This window comes from Dermacentor albipictus, chromosome 9 (genome assembly GCF_038994185.2).
Source record: "Dermacentor albipictus isolate Rhodes 1998 colony chromosome 9, USDA_Dalb.pri_finalv2, whole genome shotgun sequence".
NCBI lineage: Eukaryota > Metazoa > Arthropoda > Arachnida > Ixodida > Ixodidae > Dermacentor > Dermacentor albipictus.
The window spans coordinates 46,541,564-46,565,038 of record NC_091829.1 but is presented as its reverse complement, the minus strand read 5'-3'; the positions used below and the strand labels follow the sequence as shown (position 1 = coordinate 46,565,038).

The 23,475-nt window shown below is 49.8% G+C and overlaps 2 protein-coding genes across 8 annotated transcripts in view; one reads left to right on the top strand and one right to left on the bottom strand.

The window, feature by feature from the left end:
- The window catches only part of LOC135897172 (leptin receptor gene-related protein), a 416,125-nt gene that overhangs the window by 153,864 nt on the left and 238,786 nt on the right, over positions 1-23,475 (top strand). The window lies entirely within an intron of this gene.
- The window catches only part of LOC135897156 (iripin-2-like), a 107,743-nt gene continuing 86,159 nt past the window's right edge, over positions 1,892-23,475 (bottom strand). For 3 of the 7 annotated variants that reach the window (XM_065425726.1, XM_065425722.2, XM_065425727.2), the window contains exons 3-9: positions 15,774-15,854; positions 13,161-13,343; positions 7,553-7,719; positions 6,147-6,236; positions 4,149-4,235; positions 2,558-2,692; positions 1,892-2,025 (exon numbers count right to left, since the gene is read on the bottom strand). In XM_065425726.1, coding sequence (XP_065281798.1) covers positions 1,909-2,025; positions 2,558-2,692; positions 4,149-4,235; positions 6,147-6,236; positions 7,553-7,719; positions 13,161-13,343; positions 15,774-15,854 — 860 coding nt within the window. In that variant the 3' untranslated portion in view covers positions 1,892-1,908. Of the gene's footprint in view, positions 2,026-2,557; positions 2,693-4,148; positions 4,236-6,146; positions 6,237-7,552; positions 7,720-13,160; positions 13,344-15,773; positions 16,759-16,832; positions 16,930-17,198; positions 17,543-23,475 lie in introns of those variants that run through there. The other 4 variants (XM_065425724.2, XM_065425723.2, XM_065425725.2 and 1 more) reach the window with 4 other exon arrangements.

The following is a 23,475-nucleotide window of genomic DNA, read 5'->3' as shown; positions in this document are numbered from 1 at the left end:
TTGCCAGAAAATTCTCGACACTTAACATTTTTTTTTTCTTTCGAAATACCAGCTTTTACTTCCTGGCCCTCCACTCTTCGAAGGGAAATTAAACTGACGTGACCTGACTGTAGTTGACGTTGACTTTGGCTGACTTGACTCTGGGCGCTATTCTGGATATTCCGCCATTTTCTTCGATGCGTGACGTAGACGCGACGCGAATAAAATGGCGCTGATGGCCTCATTTTGCCTTCGTAGCGTGACGCCAACTTGACGTTTTGCCTAAGAAACTGAAATGAAGGCGCTAAGCGTAAGGTCCTCGGTAAAGCAAAACAGTTTTCCTCTGCAGTAAAAATAAAGCAGCTAGCTCAAAGCACATGATTATTCCGTCGAAAACGCTTCTCGCTTCCGTCGTCTACTTCAATAGTTAGGATGCGTGTCCCCGGGAAATGGAATGAGTGAGTGATCGCATGTTGGCGCCAACGCGCTTGTTTTCTTCCTTGAGACAACATACGCGACCTACCGGAGGTGATGCGCGCACGTTCTAGGCCACGTTATTATCTCTTGAAACGCGAGTGACTCAGTCCGACTCGGCTGGCTGAGGAACGGACGAGTATCACCGATAGCGTTGCGGGCGCCAGAGATATCGACTAGAGCGACGCAAGCGCCGGCGCTGCCATGTCTTGCTCACTTCGCTGGTTACTCGCACCGCGGGTGGAAACATCAAGGCGCCGCCTTGCGTACGTTTCTTTTCATAAAGACGCCGTTGTCACATCTTTTGATTGTGCGAAAAGGCATTAATCTCGATTGCAATACAAATGCAGCAGCGAAAAGTGGACAACGTTGCCGAACGTTTGCTATGTCCAACCAATATTATTTCGTATAAACGCGTTCTTTAAAAAAAATGATGGCCCCAAACACAAATGCCAACACCACCCGAGAGCGATGCAAATACTATGAGCAAGCGTTACGTACAAAAGATTTTCATGGCGCCAAATGACGGGGGAAATGTGGCGATACGCATTCATCTCGGCTGCCATTGCATGTGGCTGCTCATTAGCATAATTCGCGCGGCTCGTCGCACCAAAAATTATGGCGGAATATCTCAGCAATGGCGGCCCAGCTCAAAGTCACGCATCGTCAAAATGACGTTTACGAAACAGCCCTTCCTGTGACGCTCCTCACGGGATATTCCTTCAGCCAATCAGCAAGCTGGCATGGCGCACATCTTGGATCGCCACCACATTTCCGCGAAATTGCAGATGCATTGCACTGGCTTCTGCACGCTACCGCTCACATTCTTTTTGAAGCGCTAACATCGCAATATAGCTGCCAAGGTCCAAAAATAATATTAGTCCTAAAATTTGCAGCTCGACGTCACGTTTCGTCATCTTGATGAAAACGCAAAATTGCATTTTGCAAAACTTCCGCTTCCCGGCACTAATCTCAAAGCACGTGACCACTCGACAGCCAATCAGAGAGTAAACATGGAGGATAATGGAGGCCGTGCAGTCACCATGCGTGTCGAGAATAGCGCCCTCTGGCTGACTTGGCTGACTTGACTGGCTTGACTTTGACTGGCTTGACTTTCGCTAGGTGGAATGACTGACTGACTGATTGGATTGCAATGAGAGAAGGCAAGGAGGTCCGAGGGTACAGTGTCTAGAATTCTAGGCACTGTACCGAGGGGCTACATTTTCCCTTTTTTTTTTGGAACATATGAAGAAGACAAGCAAATGCGTATGCTTCAGAAGTTCTGTGCCAGAGCAATGAAGGATTTCGTATTCGTGAAAAATGTCGTAAGCGGTCGGCGTCGTGGGAATATCGTTTAACGGGTAAGCATAAATGTAGGCCGCCAACAATGTTTAACGGGTAAGCACGCAAATGTAGGCCTCCACCGGCGGAGTCGCGCTGGGGGGAATTCGAGCTTTATTCCAACTGCGTTGTCATGATGTACTTTTTCACTTGACGGTCCTGGGAAGTCTTGTAGTAGGGACGAAAGTTGTTCTTGGGCACCTTCGGCGTCTTGTCGCGCAACGCTTGGAGCTGAGAGAAGAAACGGGGCACGAGTTATTCGGCATGAAAATAAAAAAAAAATGGCTTGTACGCTATTCCGGTAAACGGGAGCGGTTTGGGCAGATTACCGGATGGTCGGGGCGTAAACGTGAGCGGTGAAGCCGCCTGGTGTTGTAGAGCTCAACCAGACAAACGCATAGCTAAAGCTGCAGTAACTCACCATATCCTGCTTCGCCACCCGTGCAAATTTTTGCAGCGGCGTAATTGTGAACACGATTACGCCACTGTCGAAAATTTACGCCAGCAGCTAAGCAGAATATAGTAATTAGCTCTGTGTTTGTGTGGTTGAGCTTTGCGCCACCAGCTGGCGCCACCAATCTGGCCGCTCAGGTTGGCGCCCCCGCTAAACCGGAAAACCACCCGCGCTTGCCCGAATACCGGACACGCTAAAGGTCTCTATAAACATACGTCGCGGTATACCGGTATACCGTATACCGGTATGTGCGCGTGCGCGTTTCTGCTGCATACGTGCGCGAAGAACGACACGGAAATGGTGCCCCACCGTTGTCTTCTTCACCGAAGGGTGCGAGTCGAGAACGATCCACTCGAGACCCTCGGTGCAGGGCGGTGTCGTGAGGGAGCCTTTGTAGTTGTAGTAACTCGTGATGGGACCTACGATGTCGCCGAGCTTCAGTTTCTGCGCCAGTGTTAAGAGATCACGACGCTCGAGTATAGACAGGGTAGCTGCTCCTACATGGTTCAACGGGAACGCGATTCGTTATGAAATGAAGTCAGCTCTATCGATATCAGTGCTTATAACAGACTACAGGCTGAAAGAGCCACAAAGGAAAAAAAAAGTCTCAGTCTAGACTGATGAAATACCCTTTCATAAGTACGTTTTTGTTAATCGCACGATAAGAGGCTGACTACTTTCGAAGAGAAAATGTACCCCAGAATGACATTTGTCTTTCTTTTTCTTCTTTTTTTTTCAGTTTCGCATCACAATCTCAGCTTCAGTAAGTCAGTGTGACGTCATGTGCTTCAAATAACTTTCTCGCATTTGGGATGCTTTGGCTCGGTAAATATTTTCGACACTTACACTGTGAAGTCTGGCTCCTTCACTGTACAGCACGTCCTCGCACTCCGCCCCCCCCCCTTTTTGCGTTAAGCAATAGGCCATAGCAGATACTGTCAAAATTCGTGACGGCGTCGTTACACGTGTTTCGTATTTTTCAGTCTTACGTGGCTAATATAGCCTGTTCCCATGGCAACAGTGGCCTTTCTGATTCCGTGTTATTGTATTTTAGTTATTTGTTATTATTATATTTTTTTCATTAGCGACCTTCTCTAACCACTTCAGCAACCACATGTAGCTCTGAACCACCGAGTACACAATCTAAAGCGACACCGCAGTGACTACAGATAGATGATAGTGACTGCAGGATGATAGTTCATGCGGGCAGACCTCTTGGATTTTATAAACAGTCAGCGACTAATACGAGCACGAGTCGTAAATCACGTGATTTGCCTAAATGACGAGTGCAACACAGCCATTACTCTTTCTTTTTTTATTTTCTGGGCTGAATGATAGTTTTTGAAACGTGAGCCGAATGTAAAAGAAGGCATGTCCACAAACAGTGGTCGTTCTCCAGCGAGGATTATACAAGATGTCCAACTTATTTCGTTGCAAGCCCTTAAAAAAAGAAAAGAATGAAAAAAAAAGCACGACCGCGCTACACTAATGCAACCGGTGCAATATTGTTCGCTGTCCTGCAGAGCAATTCATTTTCATATACTATGTTGCGAAGAGAAATTAGCCATCCTTTTCACTATCGAATTACGCGCAGAACCTGCAATACCAAAATTTTGGAAATCGTACTGAAACACACGCTGTATATTCGCACATACGTACTAACGGTGAGAGCAGTGATAACGGCAGTGATATACCAGCCATAACCGAGTGAAAAATAGTCACCGCCAAAAAAGCACAGTACAGCGTATATGCGTGATAAGACGTACTACACACCGATGCGAACCACTTGCACTCAACGCGTCGCGAGATACCCAAGACGACGACTGTGGACGCATCTAATCCAAGTCATGATCCACCTATCGCCTCTTAAATACCAGCTCCGGATAAGCGTTCCGTGTACCTTGGCAGAGTCGGTGGCGACGCCAATCTTGTCGATAATGACTTGGAGCGCAGCGTCCGTCGTATTGTCCGCGGGTTTGTCTTCCACCTGCAGAAGATGGAGTGAGACGGAGATGCTGTTGGCGATACCGGCTGCGCTAAATTTCCACTGGTCAGTTCGAATTTCGCCTAGTCAGTTGCAAATGTCCTGTCTTAACCTGGAGGCGTACACGCATGGGCTGTATCAGACGCCTCTTTCTGTATATGCGTACATAGATTATCTTCATAACGAGTCGTGCAGTCTCTCCGCCACCCCCCCCCCCTATTGTGCCCCCTTCCTCGATATGGCAGTGAACGTGTTCTTGAACGTGCGACTGCGCGAGTTCCTATATATACTGAGCCTTTATTCGTGCAACGCGTCTGAGCGGGGCCCATAATTTCTTTATATACCAGACACATTTGGGCGCTTTCTTTATATTGGAAGGGCAGTAACGTGTTTAATAGTTAAATGTTTAAATACCGAGCGCCGCCGCCGCAGCTACGTGAGACAGCCAACTAAATTCTCGCGGACGGCTGGGTCTCCGGCCTACATCAATCTAAACCGTTTATCCTACGCATGCGCCTTATATATCCATGCGCAGCACCTATATGAGCACTTGTATCAAACCCTTTAGCGTACACGCTGGAAGCGACGATGCCACTAATCGGCAATCAAGCAAGTATATAAGACGCACGCAAAGGTATAGTCTGCTAACCAAGAGCGGTATTATACTATGTGTAGAGCAGTGCGAAAATTCATTAACGGGCATTCGTCGACGTACTGAAGCTCTATATACGAGCATTCTGCAGTGGGAAAGTCCAGCACACAAGGTAAGTGAGCTTGGAAATCGCAACGGCCCTGAAGACCGCGCAAACATGAAAGTCATCGGCGGCGCTGTTGGTTATCAGTGGATAACCAAACAGCCATTTTAAAAGAAATCTCTCCCTTTTCAATTCTACTGTATTTCAGTCTTTGAGGAATGCAAAGAAAGATAATACAATGTGCACAGACGACAACAATACAGGGATACAATGACTGCTGAGCATATCACGGTCGGCTTCCTTTGCAGGTACTAGAGTCTCAGAATAATCGGACTGGCAGTCTGAACGCGGACCCATAGTGATGAACTAAATCGGGGCGCACTCCGTAAAGTAGCCGCACGCAGCTCCCTTTCTATCCCTCTTAATTTTTTACGACTCTCTTCTTTTCGACAATTTAGTGCGCAAAACATTATCTTTTTCTCGAAACATCCCCCCACTTTTATATGGATAAGGCATTAATGGGCAATTCACCCGTACTTATTCCTAAGCCTGAAAACACAGCACTCGCTTATTCCACAGAGGCCAATCACCGCGTCGCTGGTTCAAGAACAGGCCGCGGGACGCCGCCACCATCTGTGAAAGTTGCGAATACAAGATTTTCTGCGCTCCGCAGCAGTTATACCAAAATGAGCACTGCAAATCACTGTGTTCTAACCGAACTGAAATTTTATGAAATTTTATGAACCTTTTATGAAATTTAATCTTAGTGGTGCCGTGCAAACATTGTCACACTATTCTAGAATTACATACAACAGTCTTTCTTTCATGCTCCTTCCAGTACCACTGTCACAATGTTAGAAACATGTATTTCTTAGCCAAACTATTGTTTTTGTATTTCATAATTTGTTTCGCAGTGTATTTCCAACATTCATTGCTTCATGTCCAATTTACGTTTGTAAAGTGTTTACATTTTCTTACGCTATGTGCAAACCAGCTGTACCCACCCTGTTACGGCCAAGACGGCCAACAGTACTTGGAAATAAATAATAACTGGTACGGCGAACGGGTCGTTGCAAGCGAGCAGTCTCCCGCACTAAACTCTTGCAAATTTATTGGCTCACGAAGAGCCGTTCGCGTTAAGAGATCGCCGCTATAAGTGAGGACCGGTTATAAGCGAGCTATATAGGCTATGCGTCGCTATACTTATACTAAGACAAACCTGTAATAGGACACCCAGAACGAGTACATTGCCGGGCTCCTTGAGGGCCTCATCCATGCTTTTGCCTTCCTTGGCGTGGACGAAGTGGATCTGCCGGAAGAAGAGACGGGAGAGCGTGAGTGGACTGCCCTAAAGCCCCTTAAACTTCGTAAAGTAGCGGCACGCTTTGAAGAATGCCGCCTCCTCCTCGCGCGCTCTGGCCGAGGCCGACGCCGCGTCGCTATTGGCCTAATAGCATCACGTGGGCCCTCGCGCCGTGCATCAGCGCCATTTTCGCTCGAGAAGCGTCTACGGGGTGGCGAGGAGCGCATGTTGGCGCCGTTGCTACGCTCGAACAGTGTAGGCGGCGCCACGGTCGAAGAGAGAGCGTGAAATAGAGGAGAAACGAGAAGGAGTGAAGGTGGAGGAGGAGAGTATCGCTACTTTACGAAGTTTAAGGGGCTTTAGACTGCCCCGCATTCAGTGCGCGGTTGCCTCGACTCGCTCACGGAGATTCACCAACGCGGGATCGCCTCGATTCGCTCAGACAGATTAGCGCCCACTCGGAATCACTTCGACACGCCTGCAGACTTGCATGCTTCCTCGATTGACCGCCGGGCTCTTTCAGAGGCTCAGCAAATCACTGAGTAAATCTCGGCGAGTTGATTCGCGAGTGAGTTGTCTCTAAACGTGCTCTGGCGATTTGGCCTAGCGCTAAATAGCCGAAGTATGTACAACAACGCGCACCAGCCTTGCTTAAAAGGAACACTAAAGAGAAAAACAATTCCTTGCGCATCAGTAAATTACCTTTCTATGACACCAAAAACACTACTCTTACCACGATAAGACGCTTCGTAAGCCAGAAAAAGCGCAAGAGCGAAAGACGGGTGGCGATGCCCCCTTGAAGTTCCCGCACCTGGTCGCTGTGACATCATGTATTTTGATGGATAATCTTCTAGGGCCTACTTAATTATATAGCGGTACAGATTGACTACATGTGTTCTAAAAGAACCAAATATTAAGCATGGCAAGTTTCGGGAACCTTTAGTCAGCCAACGTGGCCCAAATGCGAAAACATACTTTGGAATCCCTGACGTCAGACTGACGTACTGGCGTCGGGGTTTCGGCGCGAAATTCAAATACTGATACTTCGACCTGCATTTTCTCATCTACTAATCAAACTATTATTTTGAAATGACTCCCTGCAGGGTTCCAAAACAATGCTTTATTAGCCTCAACTGATTTACTAAAGCGCTGATGAGTCTGATTACTAAAGCTCTGTTCTCGATAATACTGGTGCCTTAAACGTTCTCGAGCAATATTCTAGCTATTAAGCTTGACTTAATATTTGCCTTTAGCGTTCCTTTGAGAAAGTTCTTATTTTTGCCTTAAAAGGCGAACGCAACAGGTGTTTCTAAGTCTCGCACCTCCATGGGAAAGCCGTGCCCAGCGTCGTCGATCTTGTGTTCCGCTCCCTGGCTGTCGTCGGACCCGAAGTGGAAATGAAACTGTTGCAGCACAAATTTGCCTTGGCCGAGCACGTCTACGCTTTCCACAGAGGGAGCCGCCCCGCCTTCCTTGATGACCACCTGGGCTGCAGTTCCCGAAGCAAAATATAAGACAGGTTGGCCAGAGAGTGTCAAGCAGGTATTAGTCTGGAGTGGCACAAATACGAAAGAAAGGTCCGCTGGGCTCCGACATTTCCAACTTTGGCGCCGCTTACAACTGTAGCTGCCATAGCCTGTTTCTTTTGTTCCCTGTTTTAGACGATGACGTATGTGCGTACCTTTCATCGCAAAAAGTTAGCAAAAGTCTGAAAAATATCTTCTCTGAGCATTCCAGCCGAATATCCTCGGAGAAAAAGCCAAGCCAAGAGCTTAGCCCGAGGCAGGTTCATCACGAGTTCCTCAAAATTGGGAAGCAAGTTATTAGTGATAGTGATGAGAGCAAAGGGGTGCATTAGGTAAGCCGTGCAACCATTAGAAATTGCTAAAGACTCCAGCCTAGTTGGCAGATACCCCAAAGAATCTCTCGCATACCCTGACTGAAGTCAGCAACCAAAATTCAAAGACATGTGGTAAGTCATCCAGGTGCGCCACTGCAGGAAGAGGGCGCTTTCAAAGGTCACACGCACCTCGAGACACACGAGGAGACAAGGAAGAAATGGCTCCTCAGCCTGCCACAGACTAGCTAAATATAAACAACTCCATCACGACAAGCACGGCTGTTTAACACGGCCAGCGTCTTCTGAAGACTACTGTAAGAACCGCGCGCATTAATTTCAGCAGATGTTCAAGCACGAAGAAAAAATAAATGCTTTTTTGGCAGAAGTACACTACGCAAGATGTTGCCCCCCAGTGCCACAAAATTAGAGTTACTGCAAAGGCTCCCCTTGCTCTACCACGAGTTGCTCTACCACGAGTTAGGAGCCGTATGCAGGATCACTGCGACTATAGTCAAGGACCCTATAGCTAGCGGACCTTGACTGAAGGTAGCGCTATCCTTTCATCTAGCCGCCGTAATCATCATATGTGCTCGCGCTCTTCCAACATTGCCCGTGCGTGATTGGTCACATGGTATTTCGGCCGATTAGCGGTGGTGTTCATTTCTTCATTCTTCGATCTTTATTTATCTTCTTTTGAGAGGTTCCAAGGCTTCTTTTACGTAGCATGGTTTGCGCCATCACACGCATAAGTAAGGATTGATTGCACGGAAAACAATTGTAAAGCGTGTATCGATCATTATAATATGAAGTGCGACACAAACTAGAAGCTATTTATTTAGCACTGTTACGACTTTGCACCGCTGCACCACTATGACGACATTGATGTGGTCCCGTAACGCTCGTCACCCGTTTCGTGACAGAGCGTTGGTAGCGAAGTCTCCGAGTCAGGCGTCGGTGAGAATAACAAAAGGGAATTTATACATTATATACAGGTCATTGAACAGGACAAGATCGGATCGGCACTGGGGCCGTGAGCTCACAGCAAACGCGACTGTTCCCGCACGGCGACGTCCGGCGAAAACGCGTGACATATCTCCCTGCACTCGAGAGCGGCACTCTGCTCCCGGTGGGTCGGCGGATCCGGTTTTCGAGGCGGCCGCGTCCGGCCTTATAATCCCCGAGGAACCATTGCCGCTCAAACGGCCCAATACAAAGCCAGCACTCGACAGTCGTCCGAGAGGTCCAACCAGCGACCGCGCTGGCCACCCGGTTCAAAGTTCGCGCGCGCGGTGACCTCCAGGCAAAAGGAGGTGCGGTGCCGGGCTGTCTGGCACTCGGTTGCACGTTCGGACATGTTGTCCCCCGATGCTTCTCCGCAGGACACCGCTGCCTGACGGCTCAGCATCATGACTTGTCAAGGGAGAATTAGGGCGCTCGCAGGATAAATTCTGCATCTTGCAGATTCGGAATCTGGGCTGGTGATAATGGCACAACAGCATCCCCGCCCTCAGATAAGGCGCCGGGAAGACGAGGTGCCTCCACGTGGCTCTGATGCCAGGCGCGCACGTTAGTCAGGCTCGTCCAAGTTCACGTCCAGTGTCGGGACGCCAGGTAACTACACGTGCCCAGGTCCGACTCGCCAGGACAGGAGCTCTGCTCACCGCGTTGTCGCCAAGGCACCTCGACCAGCTCCGCTCGGGTCGTTCCTAAGCCCTTGCTTCTCGCCACTGGTCCCGGTTGGTCGTTCTGCAGCTTGCAAAACCGACCGGCAAAAGGCAACACCCAACACGAACAAGTGCCCTCTGCCTCCCGTCAAACACCAGACAAGGCCATAATCCAAATCAACCTAACTAAATTGCTATCCCCCTCTTTGCTCCCGCTGCAACAAGAGGCAGGCGTACGATCTAGTACACAAGGCTCAAACAACCTGTTTGCAAATGAACAACACACCAAAATATCAGGAACAACTAATAATCAGCAATAATAATGACAAATAGAATGGTCCCCTTAAAATCACTTGGACCGAAAACATACTACTGAGGAAGCAAATGAGGTCATTCATTTTTCCCGGCGATATTTTCGCGGAATCCGAAGCTGCTTATATTTGCGACCCTGCTTATCCGTGTAGCGGCGGTACAATAAGCCAGATTCCTTGCCAAATAAACCCTCTTTTCTTCCTCAGATCGGCTGGTGAACAGTCTTCCTGTTGCTCGCGAAACAGAGTTTCTCTTTCAACTGCCGCCTGCTCCTGCCAGCTGGCGGAAACCGGAGCGAGTGTGGAGCCTGCGTCGCCTAACTGCGGCGTCGTGTCCATATCGCGGCTAGCACTGGACGCGTCACTCCCAGTCACTTTCAGGACACGCTCGACCAGGCCAGCCTCCGAGCTCTGCCTCTCCCGTGCCTGCTCGCCACTTAAGTTACCTTGATCAGTCCGTGTGCCGCACCGCTGTTCGTTCACCGACTCAAAGTCAAGTTCCCTTGACAGCTGGCGCGCTTTGGATCGCGTGAGGGCCATGTACGCCACGTCGGCAAAGAATGATTTGCCCTGATCCTTCAGCAGCTGCTCCGAGCTATTTGAGAAGAGGTAGGGAAAGTGCTCCGGGAGGGCGGCAGACACAGCGGCTTCTGTGTTAAGTTTCCCAAACTCTCCTTCAATGATAACCGTTGCGATCGGTAAACAGACACTCTCCTCCTCGGCCACTTGCCGTATCCTCGCGCACTCTCCCGTAAAATCACTCGAGGAGATGAAAGACGGGTGGACAACGTCCATAGTTGCTGCAGAGTCCCGAAGTGCACGGCACTTCTTACCGTTTACCTTAATTTCCTGCACATATGGTTCCAATAGTCGAATGTTTTTGTGAGTTTCCTGTATTGCTGCAAAAGCAATTCTCTCTGGGCAGCTCGCAGCGATGTGCCCTTGCTTTTTGCAATTGTAGCAGGTCAACGGTTTCCGTTTCTCAAAAGAACGCGTCGTATCGTTTCGCTGTTTGGGACCATCGCTATCATTCTGAGATGCATTTTGTCCTTCCCTTACAGTTTCTTTGGTAAGGAACTCGTCTTCTCGAAACTCGCGACGCGTGATTTCCTTCCGTTCGTCGGGCTCCCCGCAAAACCCATCTCTCCTATCTGCTTTTTCTACGCGCACTGCCTTGCTGTGCAAGCTGCGGCGGGTGTAATACTTTTCCGCTAACTCTGCTGCCTTGTTTAGCTTAACCTCCTTTAGCCTATCTTGCAGCCAGAGCCTGACCTCCTCATCAATGCAACGGTAGAACTGCTCCAACGCGATGCATTCGACGATTTTGTCGCGGTCGTCGTAAACCTCTTCGCCCTTCAGCCATTCCACCAGGTCGGCTTTTAGACGAAACGCAAAGTCAACGTTCGACTCCCTGCCCTTTTTTGCATACCGGAACCTCTGCCAGAAAGCTTCGGGGGACAATTTGTACTTCCGCAGTAGCGCTTCCTTCACATCACTGTAGCTCTCAAACGCCTCTTTCGATAAGCAAGTTATTACGTCTGATGCCTCCCCAGGAAGCAACGCTAACAGATTCTGTGCCCAGAGGGATCGCTCAATGCTATTCCGTTCGCACACGTGCTCAAATTTCACGAGGTATTTGGCCATACCCTCTCCGACGACAAAGGGTGGAAGTTGATCGCGTATTCTTGGAAAGTTAGAAGTGAGACTAGGCGTCCGCGAGCTATTTCGGGTCTCCAACTTTCATTTTAAGCTCGTGCTCACGTCTCTCTCTCCTTTCCTCCCTTTCCTCCTCGCGACGTTCCTTGATACCCGCCCATGCCTCTACGGCTTCCTCAGCCGTTGCGTCCTCAGTCCTCATGACCTCAAGGATCGCATTCTTTCTTTTGGTTGAGCCCAACTCAATGCCCAACTCCTCACAAATTTGGAGAAGTTCTTTGACCTTGTACTTTTCCATCGTTCACACTGTCCTCCTGCTTTTTACCCTTTTTGAATATACCTGCCGTACGCTACTATAATGCTACTAGTAAGAAATCCGCAAGTATTTCACACACTGCCCTGTTTACCCCCTCAGCATCCCCTGGTTTTCAAAACACTCTCACTAGGCTTGAAACACACAAGGTTAACACAATGCAACACCAAATCCTTCCCTAAGCTACTATAACCTGTGTCAGAGAAAGTCTGGTGTTTGAGGTAAACTTCAGGCACTCACCGCGCCGAGGTAGCTAGCTGATGCCGGTCAATCCCGTAGCTGCCATCCACTGTTACGACTTTGCACCGCTGTCACCACTGTTACGACTTTGTGGTCCCGTAGCGCTCGTCACCCGTTTCGTGACAGAGCGTTGGTAGCGAAGACTCCGAGTCAGGCGTCGGTGAGAATAACAAAAGGGAATTTATACATTATATACAGGTCATTGTACAGCACAAGATCGGATCGGCACTGGGGCTGAGAGCTCACAGCAAACGCGACTGTTCCCGCACGGCGACGTCCGGCGAAAACGCGTGACACATCTCCCTCCACTCGAGAGCGGCACTCTGCTCCCGGTGGGTCGGCGGATCCGGTTTTCGAGGCGGCCGCGTCCGGCCTTATGATCCCCGAGGAACCATTGCCACTCAAACGGCCCAATACAAAGCCAGCACTCGACGGTCGTCCGAGAGGTCCAACCAGCGACCGCGCTGGCCACCCGGTTCAAAGTTCGCGCGCGCGGTGACCTCCAGGCAAAAGGAGGTGCGGCGCCGGGCTGTCTGGCACTCGGTTGCACGTTCGGACATGTTGCCCACTGATGCTTCTCCGCAGGACACCACTGCCTGACGGCTCAGCATCATGACTCGTCAAGGGAGAATTAGGGCGCTCGCAGGATAAATTCTGCATCTTGCAGATTCGGGATCTGGGCTGGTGATAATGGCACAACAGCACGCGTGTTGGTACATTTGGAACCTTTTTTTCGTGCACTAGCGGCGCTCCGTGTAGGAGGAGGATTACAGGCGAAGGGGAGCGGAATAACGAGGTTAGCGCTATACCCCGAAACTTATCTACAGACCTTATATACCACGAATAGACTACAGGCTTAAAACTATACAGCAACATGGCGTACGTCGTGCTTCAACGAAAACTCACTCGCGTGACCGTCCACGTCTACGTCGAACTTCACGAACCCCCTCTGGTAGTTTTCCAGCTCGAGGTTCGCGGTGTCCTCAGTGAGACCTGAAGGTATCTCGATGGGCGACTGAACGGAGCCCGTGGCGCATACGCTTCCAGGCATGCAGAAGACCAGGTCGCCCCAGTTGTCCGGTTTGGGCCCTGCGAAAGCGCGCACGGCAAAAGTGCACGCCGTCACGCGAACACCCGATCGGCATAACGAGGTCCTCGTCGACAGGTGGCGACACGCTTGTTTCCTACACGTGGATGGAATAGTAATCTAACCGTTAAGCATTCAGTGGCGAAAGAGGATGTGCGAAGAAGTGAACACGCGTGGAAGTGAACTGCGCAAAGATTTCCACTATCGACGATACCAAGTGCACGAGAAGTATTTCAGGTATTTCAGCAGGTACTTAAAGGGACACTAAAGGTTACTGTGAAGTCAAGTTAAAGCGATAAAGCAACGCTCTAGAACTTCTAAGGCGTCAATATAATCGCGAACGGAGCTTTGGCAATCGAGAAATTGAGGTAAATGCATGACACGATTTGAGACTCCCCCGCCCAGCGACATTCCGGTACTAGCCCGATGACAAAGGCACTCCTCATCATAATTTATGTCACTAGTACTCACCTACTCGTATTAAAAAGATCATTTCATTAGGTTACAAGACGGAAGAAAATGGTATACTTGTCCACTTCTGTTCGACTGTAAGAAAAAATAACATTTTGACGTTACCCTTCAGTAGTATGGGTGTTCGAAAAGTTTCGTTTTCGCTCGACTCTGCGCGCACGACTCAGCGCCGCGCGCGCTTTGGAGTTTGTTGTTTCGTTATCGCATCGTGCTGTGCTGGTTCTGCTGGCTCGCGAAACTTGCATTTGGAACAGGCAACGAGAATGCCACGTCCATGTGATGTCGTGGGATGCCCGAACATTCCGCGGAACTTGGCCAAGGGCAGTTGCAGCGGCGAATCCAACGTTGCTTATCACTGTGTGCCAACGAGTGAACCTCTTCGTTCGAAGTGGTTAAGTGCCATACCTCTGCCACAGCGCGTTGGCAAAGAGCCGAAAAATCGCATAGTGTGCTCGCTGCACTTTCGTCGAGAGGATTAAGAGTTCAACGCCGACTTACTGAAGTCGTGTGGAGTGCCTTTCAAAGCAATGCTTTCCCGTAGCGCTGTTCCGTCGGCCGTGCCTGCATAATCCGAAGCGCAAGAATAACTGCAGGTCGAAGACGGGGCGGTGAGTGCGCCCTTTGGTTTTCACGAAGGGAAAGCTACAAATGTGCGAATATGTGCAGCCATGACATACAGTAGTAGTACGCAACGACGCCGGCAGCGCGAGCCATCAGCAGCAGGTCATGTTCATCAGTGCCGAAATCGCTGATGTCGAGCCCAGCATCGCGAGCCAATGTGTCGTTGTCAGGCTCGTCCATTGCAACGAGCGTCAAAGTTGGCGTCATAAAATAAAAAAAATGGCTGTGGCTTAGGTAAGGTTAAGCCCAGGATGCGAAGCATACTAGCCTTTATTTTAGTTGTTGAACCACTGTTTAGCCTGGTGAACTGCTGTTGCTTGGCTATATTTGGTTCGGCTAGACGAAGAAACAACTCATGCATTACTGCTTCGCCTTCAAGAGTGGAACGCGACAGCGTTCCCGTCGACCCGCCAAGGGGTGTAAGACAATGGGCTACAGGGCAGCGACTACGCGCCCCGCATTGGACGCGGTGAGCGTCGAGCAAAGCAGCGTTCGGCGCGGCAACGAAATGTGCGCCTGAGCAAGAGACGCACGCCTTAGAAACAGCTCATTTGTAAGGCAACACCGCATTCACTAGAGGCGCTTTTGTACCGCTTTGAAGCATCGTACTCGTGGCTTAGTGGTAGCGTCTCCGTCCCACACTCCGGAAACCCTGGTTCGATTCCCACCCAGCCCGTCTTGCAAGAGTTGAGCCAAAGCCACTTCTCCTCTGTCGTGACGTCACGGTGTCACGTGGTTTCATGGCGACACCGCCGCGCCTGAGGAGCTGGGTTGAGCTCTCGTAATATGCTTCGCATAAAACCAGATATCATCGCGCGCTTTCCCTTCTGCTAGCCGCCATAGTTCCGCTTTCGCGCTGCTGTCGTCTCTGTCTTGCCTCTGTTCCTGGCCGAGTTGCGTTGTGCGCAGAAAAGCCGTAGCGCCGTCTGCGGGCACCGTTTTACTCACCGACGGCGCAGCGTCACTTTGAGACCATGACGTCACCACTCCTCGATCGGAGGGCGGGCGATTTGAACTGCGCTAGAGGGACGCGGACACTTCAGAACGCATTTTCTCTTAAAATAAGTCTTTTCTTCGCATGAAACAAGCGTTTCGAGGTTTCTGGGGTGGTATTTCAACAGTCCACGTTGACTTAATATTAATCTTTAGTGTCCCTTTAAGGAGCAGCAAGGATACTTCAGGCAGGATATATGTACTTGTTTTCTTTTCATTTTGTCATTTCCTACCTTATACTCGTTAAGTGCAATCAATTAGCGCGCGAGCACGCAGCTACCGTCTGCAGCTTCGCAAATGTGCGTAAGTACGAGTCCATTAAATCTAACCACGCAAGGATAAAGTACCTTCTACTCCATCGTAGGACCAATGGCACTCGTGATGTTTTTTATGTGTCTCGTTGTGGGAATTCTTGTCCGCTCCGCCTCCTGCAACAGAGCGCGGAGACATCCTGTAAATCCTTCATTTGTACCTGGAAGCGACGGCTTGTGGCCCCTAGGCGACCACAGAAAGGCTGGCCCGCACGCGTTAGTTCGGGAGACCGCGGACAGAGGTCGCTTCCTGCCGATGGAGGACCTGGAAGGCTGCGGCTCCCGCGCTAAAATGTAGGCCTGCGTCCGTTGTGGCAACGGGACGACGATTTGGTGACATAAAATTAGACGGATCCGAGTGCACGATAAGCTATACAAAAGCGATGCACGTGCGTACAATACATATAGTACACCGATATGCGACCGTTTAAGTTTAACTTGAGAGAGCCAGCAGCTCTCTCGCTAAACAATACAAACGAGCGACGGAATAGCCAGTAGAAAACTTAGTTCGAGAGCCACTGCTCCTCAAGTTAAAAGAGCTTTCGCAATGAAATACCGTTCAGCCACGATTTTGTTTAACTTGCGAGATGGCGTTTTCAAGTCACAAACTGTGCGGCTAGTACTGCTATATGTCCTTTGGTGCGGCTTGAAAGCACAATCTGCAAGTTAAAGAAAGAAAAACTATGACACATAGAGTACCGTTCTGCCACTATACTATTTAATTTGTGAGGACACATCCTTTTCAGTTAATTGTGAAGTAGACGGCACCGAGCCAGAGCTCAACGATGGAACAAGAAAAGTCGTGCTGGAAATCGAGTATTAGAGCAAGTCGAGCTCTTATGTACTTACGAGAACGTCTGCATTGGAAAAAAAGTCTGACATGATTGCGACAGAGCGAACCGAGAGAAACGTATGAAAAAAACAATGACAAAGGTAAAGGCACCGTAACTTCTGCGTAGCGCGTTGTTCCGGTGCGAGGTACCATTCAGAGGATCGATTGAGACCGATGTGACCTGCAGCCCTGCAACAATGAAGGGAGATTGGGATTGGCTTTACTTACAGTCATAGGTCCAGCTACATAATAGTGCTACACACCAATAAAATGTCGGCGCAGACCTTCGTTTGTCGCACGCTCTTCTTCACGCCTGCAGTTTGGGGGCGACGCGTGAATCCGTGACACAGCACGTCCCACCTGTTATTTGTGTACGTACAAAGGCAAATATTTAAACGTCATGGCAGACGTCACGCAGCGGGTTCTTAAACGTGTTCAGTGCGAACAGACTTAGGACATGAAGACGAAGCATACGCTCTCTGTCGCACACGCACTCACACACACACGTTGTAAGCCCTCAAAGACTATCACAAATAAACGTAACGCAAAATAGAGACCCTTTGCTATGAAGCCAAAACAACATCCACAAATTACACAACTATATAAAAAAATCAATGTTCACACATCACCATGGTACTGTATGTGGAGTGTCGGAGTTCTATGGCCGGAGTGGTGTAGGCGTGCAGTGGGCTGCGGCTGAGGTATCCATATAGCTAGAGACGAACGTCCAAGTGACGTGGCAGGACTGGGTAGAAGCGTAGGCCAGGAAGGTCAGCCATGACCACAGAGGCAGTGGTCGGTGCTCCGCTGGACGCCCTGCAGATGTGCACCAGCTTGAGACGTTGAGCCGTAGGCTAAGGAGCACTAGGCATACGCAGGGGCCCCGACCCATCATCCGACAGGCTGCTACTTCTGCCGCTGTCGCCCTCTTCTCCTGGCTTGTTCTCACAATGGCGCCGCTTCTACGTTCCCTCCTCGCGCCACGTGGCGACTTGATTGAACTGGATTGGATTTGCTTCTACGATGGCGCATGCCCACTGCGGGGGGATTGGCCATGGTTAGGGTGGTATTAGCAATTTGCTGTTAATCAGGCGGTTCTTCTTTTCTGTTCACACATTTTACTGTGCCGACGCGGAGTCCCTCTCGTGTTGATGATAACGGTTTCCATCACCTGGCACGTAGTACCCACCTTGGGCAATCGGCCAAGAAGCGACGGGTACAATTAAAGCAAAACAGGCTAAGAAGCTTAAGAACAAGTTAAGGACTGCGCAAAGAGCGATAGAACGAACAATGTTAGGCGTAACGTTAAGAGACAGAAAAAGAACGGTTTGGATCAGAGCAAACGTCGGTATTCTAATTCATATCAAGAGAAAAAGATAAAGCTGGACGGGTCATGTAAAACGTAGGTTGGATAACTTGTGGACCATTAGGGTCACAGAACGTGTGCCAAGAGAACGGAAGCGCAGTCGAGGACGGCAGAAGACTAGGTGTGGCGATGAAATTGTGAAATTCACGGGCGCTAGTCGGAATCGGTTGGCACAGGAAAGGGGTAATTGGAGATCACAGATAGAAGCCTTCGTCCTGCAGTGCACATAAAATAGGCTGCTGATAATGATAATTAGGAAGAAATAGATGGCTATATAAGTGGTAAGAATAAAATCCGGCACGCTCGTGTATTCGCAGTCACCGTCTTTCGTTTGCGACAGTAGCACGTGCACCTCATGACAGACGTGCTCAAGCCACATCTGCGTCATTGCGTGAGACAGCGCACAGACACAAATGGCTGAACAGGCGTAGCCGCAAAACCTCGTGTCCTGTGACACACGTTCGTCACATACGTTGTAGACTATGGCCTCTGAGATCGCGCGCGCGGTCTCGGAGGCTCTGTGTAGACCACAACGTTTTTTTTTTTTTTTTCACAATTCCTAGAAGGAACGTCTCGCGCCAATGTCCACGCGAACTGTAGGCTTAGAGACAGGGCGAGCCCGGGAGAGAGAGAGAGAGAGGGCTCTTTATTAGAAGAACAGAGAATTTTGCCGGCGCGTATATAACCGCTGGCATGCTACTCTGTATAGGGATGGGGAATGGGATTAAAAGATTCCAGAAGAGAGTGGGAGAAAAAAAAAGGATAAAAATAAATATGAAATGTCCGAGTGGACCTGATACTAATTTTTACACGTGACATGGTGGGTTAATTTAGGCTTTTGTATAGGAAGGATGCAATTTCTGAAGTTTTCCTATTCGACCAATTTCTGTCAGGTATTTGAACAATAAATCCAAAACCCGTCGCTGTTTTGAAGGGCCGGGCATTGGACCTAAGATGCTCGGTAATGTTAACGGTTTCGTGGCGAATCATGTCCATTTGGTGCTCAAAAAATTGTCTCTCGTCGCGGTACGCGGGGCATTCTAGTAATATGTGCTCAATTGTCTCTAAGTTGCGACAGTTATCACAGTATGGGTTAGTGGTAAGTCCTATGCGGTACAGATAATTGTTCGTATATGCCACGTTCAGTCGAAGACGATGGTACAATGTCTCTAAGTGTCGAGGAAGTGGTCGTGGAATTTTCGGTCTCATTTCTGGGTCAATGTAACGTAGGAAGTTATCTTGGTGAAGCGGCAGATTCAAGATGCGGTTTTTTTCTTGATAGGCATATTTTTTTGCCATGGATGAAGCGTCCGCTTTTGTAAAATATGTTCTTCTGAACTTGCGGTACTGCGAGCCCGGGAAACCAGAACTGCTTTCTCGCATTTGCCCGACCCTTTGCCCATGCGTGAATTGCGAGAGATAGAAATCTCGGAATTCAAAATCTGCCTTGGCCCAGGTACGACGGAGGTCAACGCTCTTTGCTCCACCGCTTATTAAACTTCCGTCGAAACGGTGTCGCAGTGATGGCGAAAGTGATGGACTCCGTGAACGGACTCCGTGATGGCGAAAGCGGCAGTTTCCTGTCGTCAGTGGTTGTGCCCCTGTCGCAGGGACGCACGTAAAGTATGGGTTTGCCGCTTCGCGGGGCGCCTTCGGCACCCTCACTATCTTGCCAGTGTCACAACTGCCCAGACGTAGCGCGCCCGTCGGCGACACCTACGCGTTTGAAAACGAAACTAAGGCGCCTTCGACCTAAAAGGCGCGCATGGAGGCAAAATTTCAAATAATGCAGCAACATTTCACAGCAGAACAAAGCCAAAACCAAGAAAAGGTTCATCTAACGCGCGAGTCGAACCTCGCTGTAATGAGCAAGGGGGCAGTGACAGCATGCGCTGAGAGAAGGAAACCGCGTGCTACCAGATGCGCGCATACGGCGTAGAGGTTTGCCTGACGCTGCCGCACAGCACGTCATGTTAAAGGGACACAAAGACGGCGATATTGGTCAAGAAATAAATCGAAACAAATTCGTATATAGGCTGCTTATTGAGCGAGCCGTTCTAATTGGACGACTGGAAATGGCACAAGTTACCTGCCCCGTGCGTTCGCCCACGAAACGGTGCCCTTGCGCAACACCCACAAGTCATTCTGCAGCGGAAACGTTCGGAGCAATTCTCACACACACCCTGTTTCTACCTCTCAAATTATACACACGAGGGCGAACCACGAAGTCTTTGCCCCCTATCTTTCCTTTTTATTAGATAAAATAAGGTTCATACAGGTAATTACATGTATGCGTACTATTCTACGTACTTCGCAATATTTTTCCACATAGTTTCCACACCGGTTCAGACATTTGTCCCATCGCAGTACTAATATTGAGATACACCTGTGCCATGTCGCCGTCAGTCAGCGACGCACGCGGCCTTCCCGAACGCTCATTGACATGCAAGTCTTCACGGCCCTACGCGAACTCAAAACAACACCAAGCACCTCGCACTTCTCAAAGCGAGACACCTTTCCCCATACGTCGGCTGCATTTCCCTGTGGATTTCGATGGGCCTTCGTCCCTTGCTCTATAGGAAACGACTTACACTTTGTTGCTCGTACGCCGTACGACGTGTGGAGCACAACCATCATCATCATCATCATCAAAAACATTAATTGGTGTCTGCAGGATCTCCTGTTGTAGTTTGTCAGGGTCTTCTTCGACACTCTTGACTGGTAAAACATAAGTATACCCAAGAAACTGGATGGGAAAACTGCGCCACGGTAGCTCAATAGGTAGAGAATCGCACGCGTAATGCGAAGACGTGGGATCGTTCCCACCTAATGCGTAATGCTTGCAAACGTCCGATGAACTGATCACTTTAAGTACACAAAAAAAGAACGAAGGAACTATACTTTACCGGTGCGTACAAGAAAACGCTAAAATAGATTTCAATATGGAACTTAGCGTTACTACCGCGGATATATTAAACAGTGTTAATTTTGTTGTGATGATGATGATGATACCCTCACAATAACATGAGACTACAACAGCTAATAATCGAAATAATTGCCGACGAATTTTACGCAGTAGATTAAAGGCGAATATAGTCGCCTACAAAGCAGTGTAAACGTTCACTGTTATGGAGCGCCAGCGAACAGACACAGAACTCGGTTGCAGATCATAAAAATTGGTTTCAGGCGACTTTTGGTCACCGACGCCTTTGCAACTCTTTCAGAATTAATTTAAGAATTTATTTCGTGCAAAGGCCAAAACGCGACGCCATCCGGCCAAACTTGCGAACCCTGAAGCTTGCGAGCCAAACCGGATTTACAAGTCATTCTTCGGACAGCCTTTACTAGAGACGCGATCTCGGTTCCATCACGGTCCTCCAACGTGGCTACTCGTGAGCATTCCCAGCCACCGCTTGCACTGCGTCCTTCACCTTTAGCTTGAGGTCCTGGATCCTCAGCAGAAGGAGCCCGCACTCCCTACATCCCCCCGGAGGACTATACCGGGTTCCGTACAGATGCTGCCCGGCCTTGAGCGTGTCTTCGAACCTGGCGCAGGACTGCGCGAATGTCTTCAGCACGGCGTCCCTCAAGGCAGGCGGGTAGGTCCAATCGTCTCGGAGGCAATCTTCAACCGGACGGCAGACTGCGATTCTGACGGTGTTGTGCCGGTAGGTGCCACCGTACTCGTGCGGGGCAGTGCGGCCAAATTTGTCCAGTTCCGAGAGCATCGACTGCAGGGAGACGAGCAGGCTGCTCAGGGACAGCGCCGGACTCCACTGCGGCCCAGTCCAGGTGCCTATGATGCTGAGGCAGACATGGCCGTCCTCGTAGAGGTGTTCGTGCAACCGAACGCGTCCGGCGTCTGTGGTCAAGAATCGCACGTCGGGCGGCTTCATCGGATAGTCGGACGGGCAGGTTATGCGGAAGCGGAAGAAGCCGCCTTCGTAGGGCGTGTCCGCGGGACCCACGACGATCGCGTCGATTCGGGTTATGTCGCTCTCGCTAGGGGCGATGAACACACCCGGCGGTGGGTCGGCCTTGAGCTCCGCGACGTCATGCTTGACACGAAGGAGACAAGTGGACGGCAGGTCTCCGCGCTTGAACTGCGCGGGTTCGTCTCTGGACGGTCCGGGGGCTCCCTGCTGGCTCGCCATGCTCGCGGTCTTCGATGGGGCGGTCTTGTCTTGTCTTGTGTCCCAGACAGTGGCGCGCACCCACTATGGGGGATCGGCCAAGAGTGAGTGAGTGAGTGAGTGAATAAACATTTATTTGGTCCAGCAAAGCGCGATAAAACGCGCACCTGGCCAAGAAGCAGCCGGTTTTCCGTGAGGTTACAAGTAGAAACCACGTACTCGGATATTTCGTTTCGTTCCCCAAACACTGGCGCATACCCACTATGGGGGCTGTCAGGATTGGGGGCTCAATCCCATCGCTCGTGATCCTTTGTCAAGATTGGAGTCCGGCATGAATTCGAAGGTAGCTGGCCCATGCCATCGTCCAACTTATCCACGCTGAGGACGTTGATGAAGGGAAGAACTGCTTCTCATCGAGAACGAGGAATATGGGTTTATTTACAGTATTTAAATCTGTCTAACATGACTGCTTGAGAAAAAGAGTGTCAGTCCAACATGGCTGCACGAGAGAAGTGTATCAGTCTAACATGACTGCTCAAGAAAAGTGTGTCCAGCATTCGCACCATAGTAGTTTTTATACACTCGGTCCTCCCGCGATACAAGGTGACGCGAACGTTCGTTTACTCATTGTCAACTTGCCGCCGCCCCGCAGAACAGTTTGCGCACACAAAGCACACACATTCCGATGACCGGCGCCGATGTCCGAGGGGCGCCATTCCGGGAAGCTCGGAGCCAGTGGTGGGTAGCTCGTTGTCTTGCGTCCCGGTCGGGGCGTGGGAAGCAACAAAAAAACGGCTTTCCCGCGGCAGCTCGTTCACGCGTAGCAGATCAGGTCCGCGCTGGAGAGCTCGGGCACAATAGTTCGCCCGCCGAACTCGTTTCGTCGCAACGGCGATGGGGCTGGAGGAATGGCGGCGGTGTCAGCACAAAGCCCGCTTCATCGAACGCATCCTAGCTGAAGCGACGGAGAGTGGGAGATGCGTGTCTTGTTCCCCGGTCGTAACTGGGCGACAATCTTGCATTGCAGCTCGCCATTCTTAACAGGGCTTGGCCAAGAAGCAGGTGGCTTTCCGTATGGTTATATTTAAAGCAAAGCTAGATTTGAACAGTGGAGCGTGGGACTAAAGAAATGTAATTTAGAAGTGCAATGAAAATATCGTTAAGAATTTTGATAAAGTAAGTTAACATAAAGAAATGAAATAATAGGAACAATTGATGATTTTAGAAATTAAGCAATGTAATGCTTTTGTCTCTTTAATAAAATTGTAAACTGCGGAACGAAATACTTTGGCGTTTCCGTTACCTGTGTGCTTCAATGCATACAAGATGATGATGATTTAAGATTTTTATGGCGCGGCAGCCGTGCAGGCTATAATGCGCCAAAATGCATACAAGAGCATGCTTAGT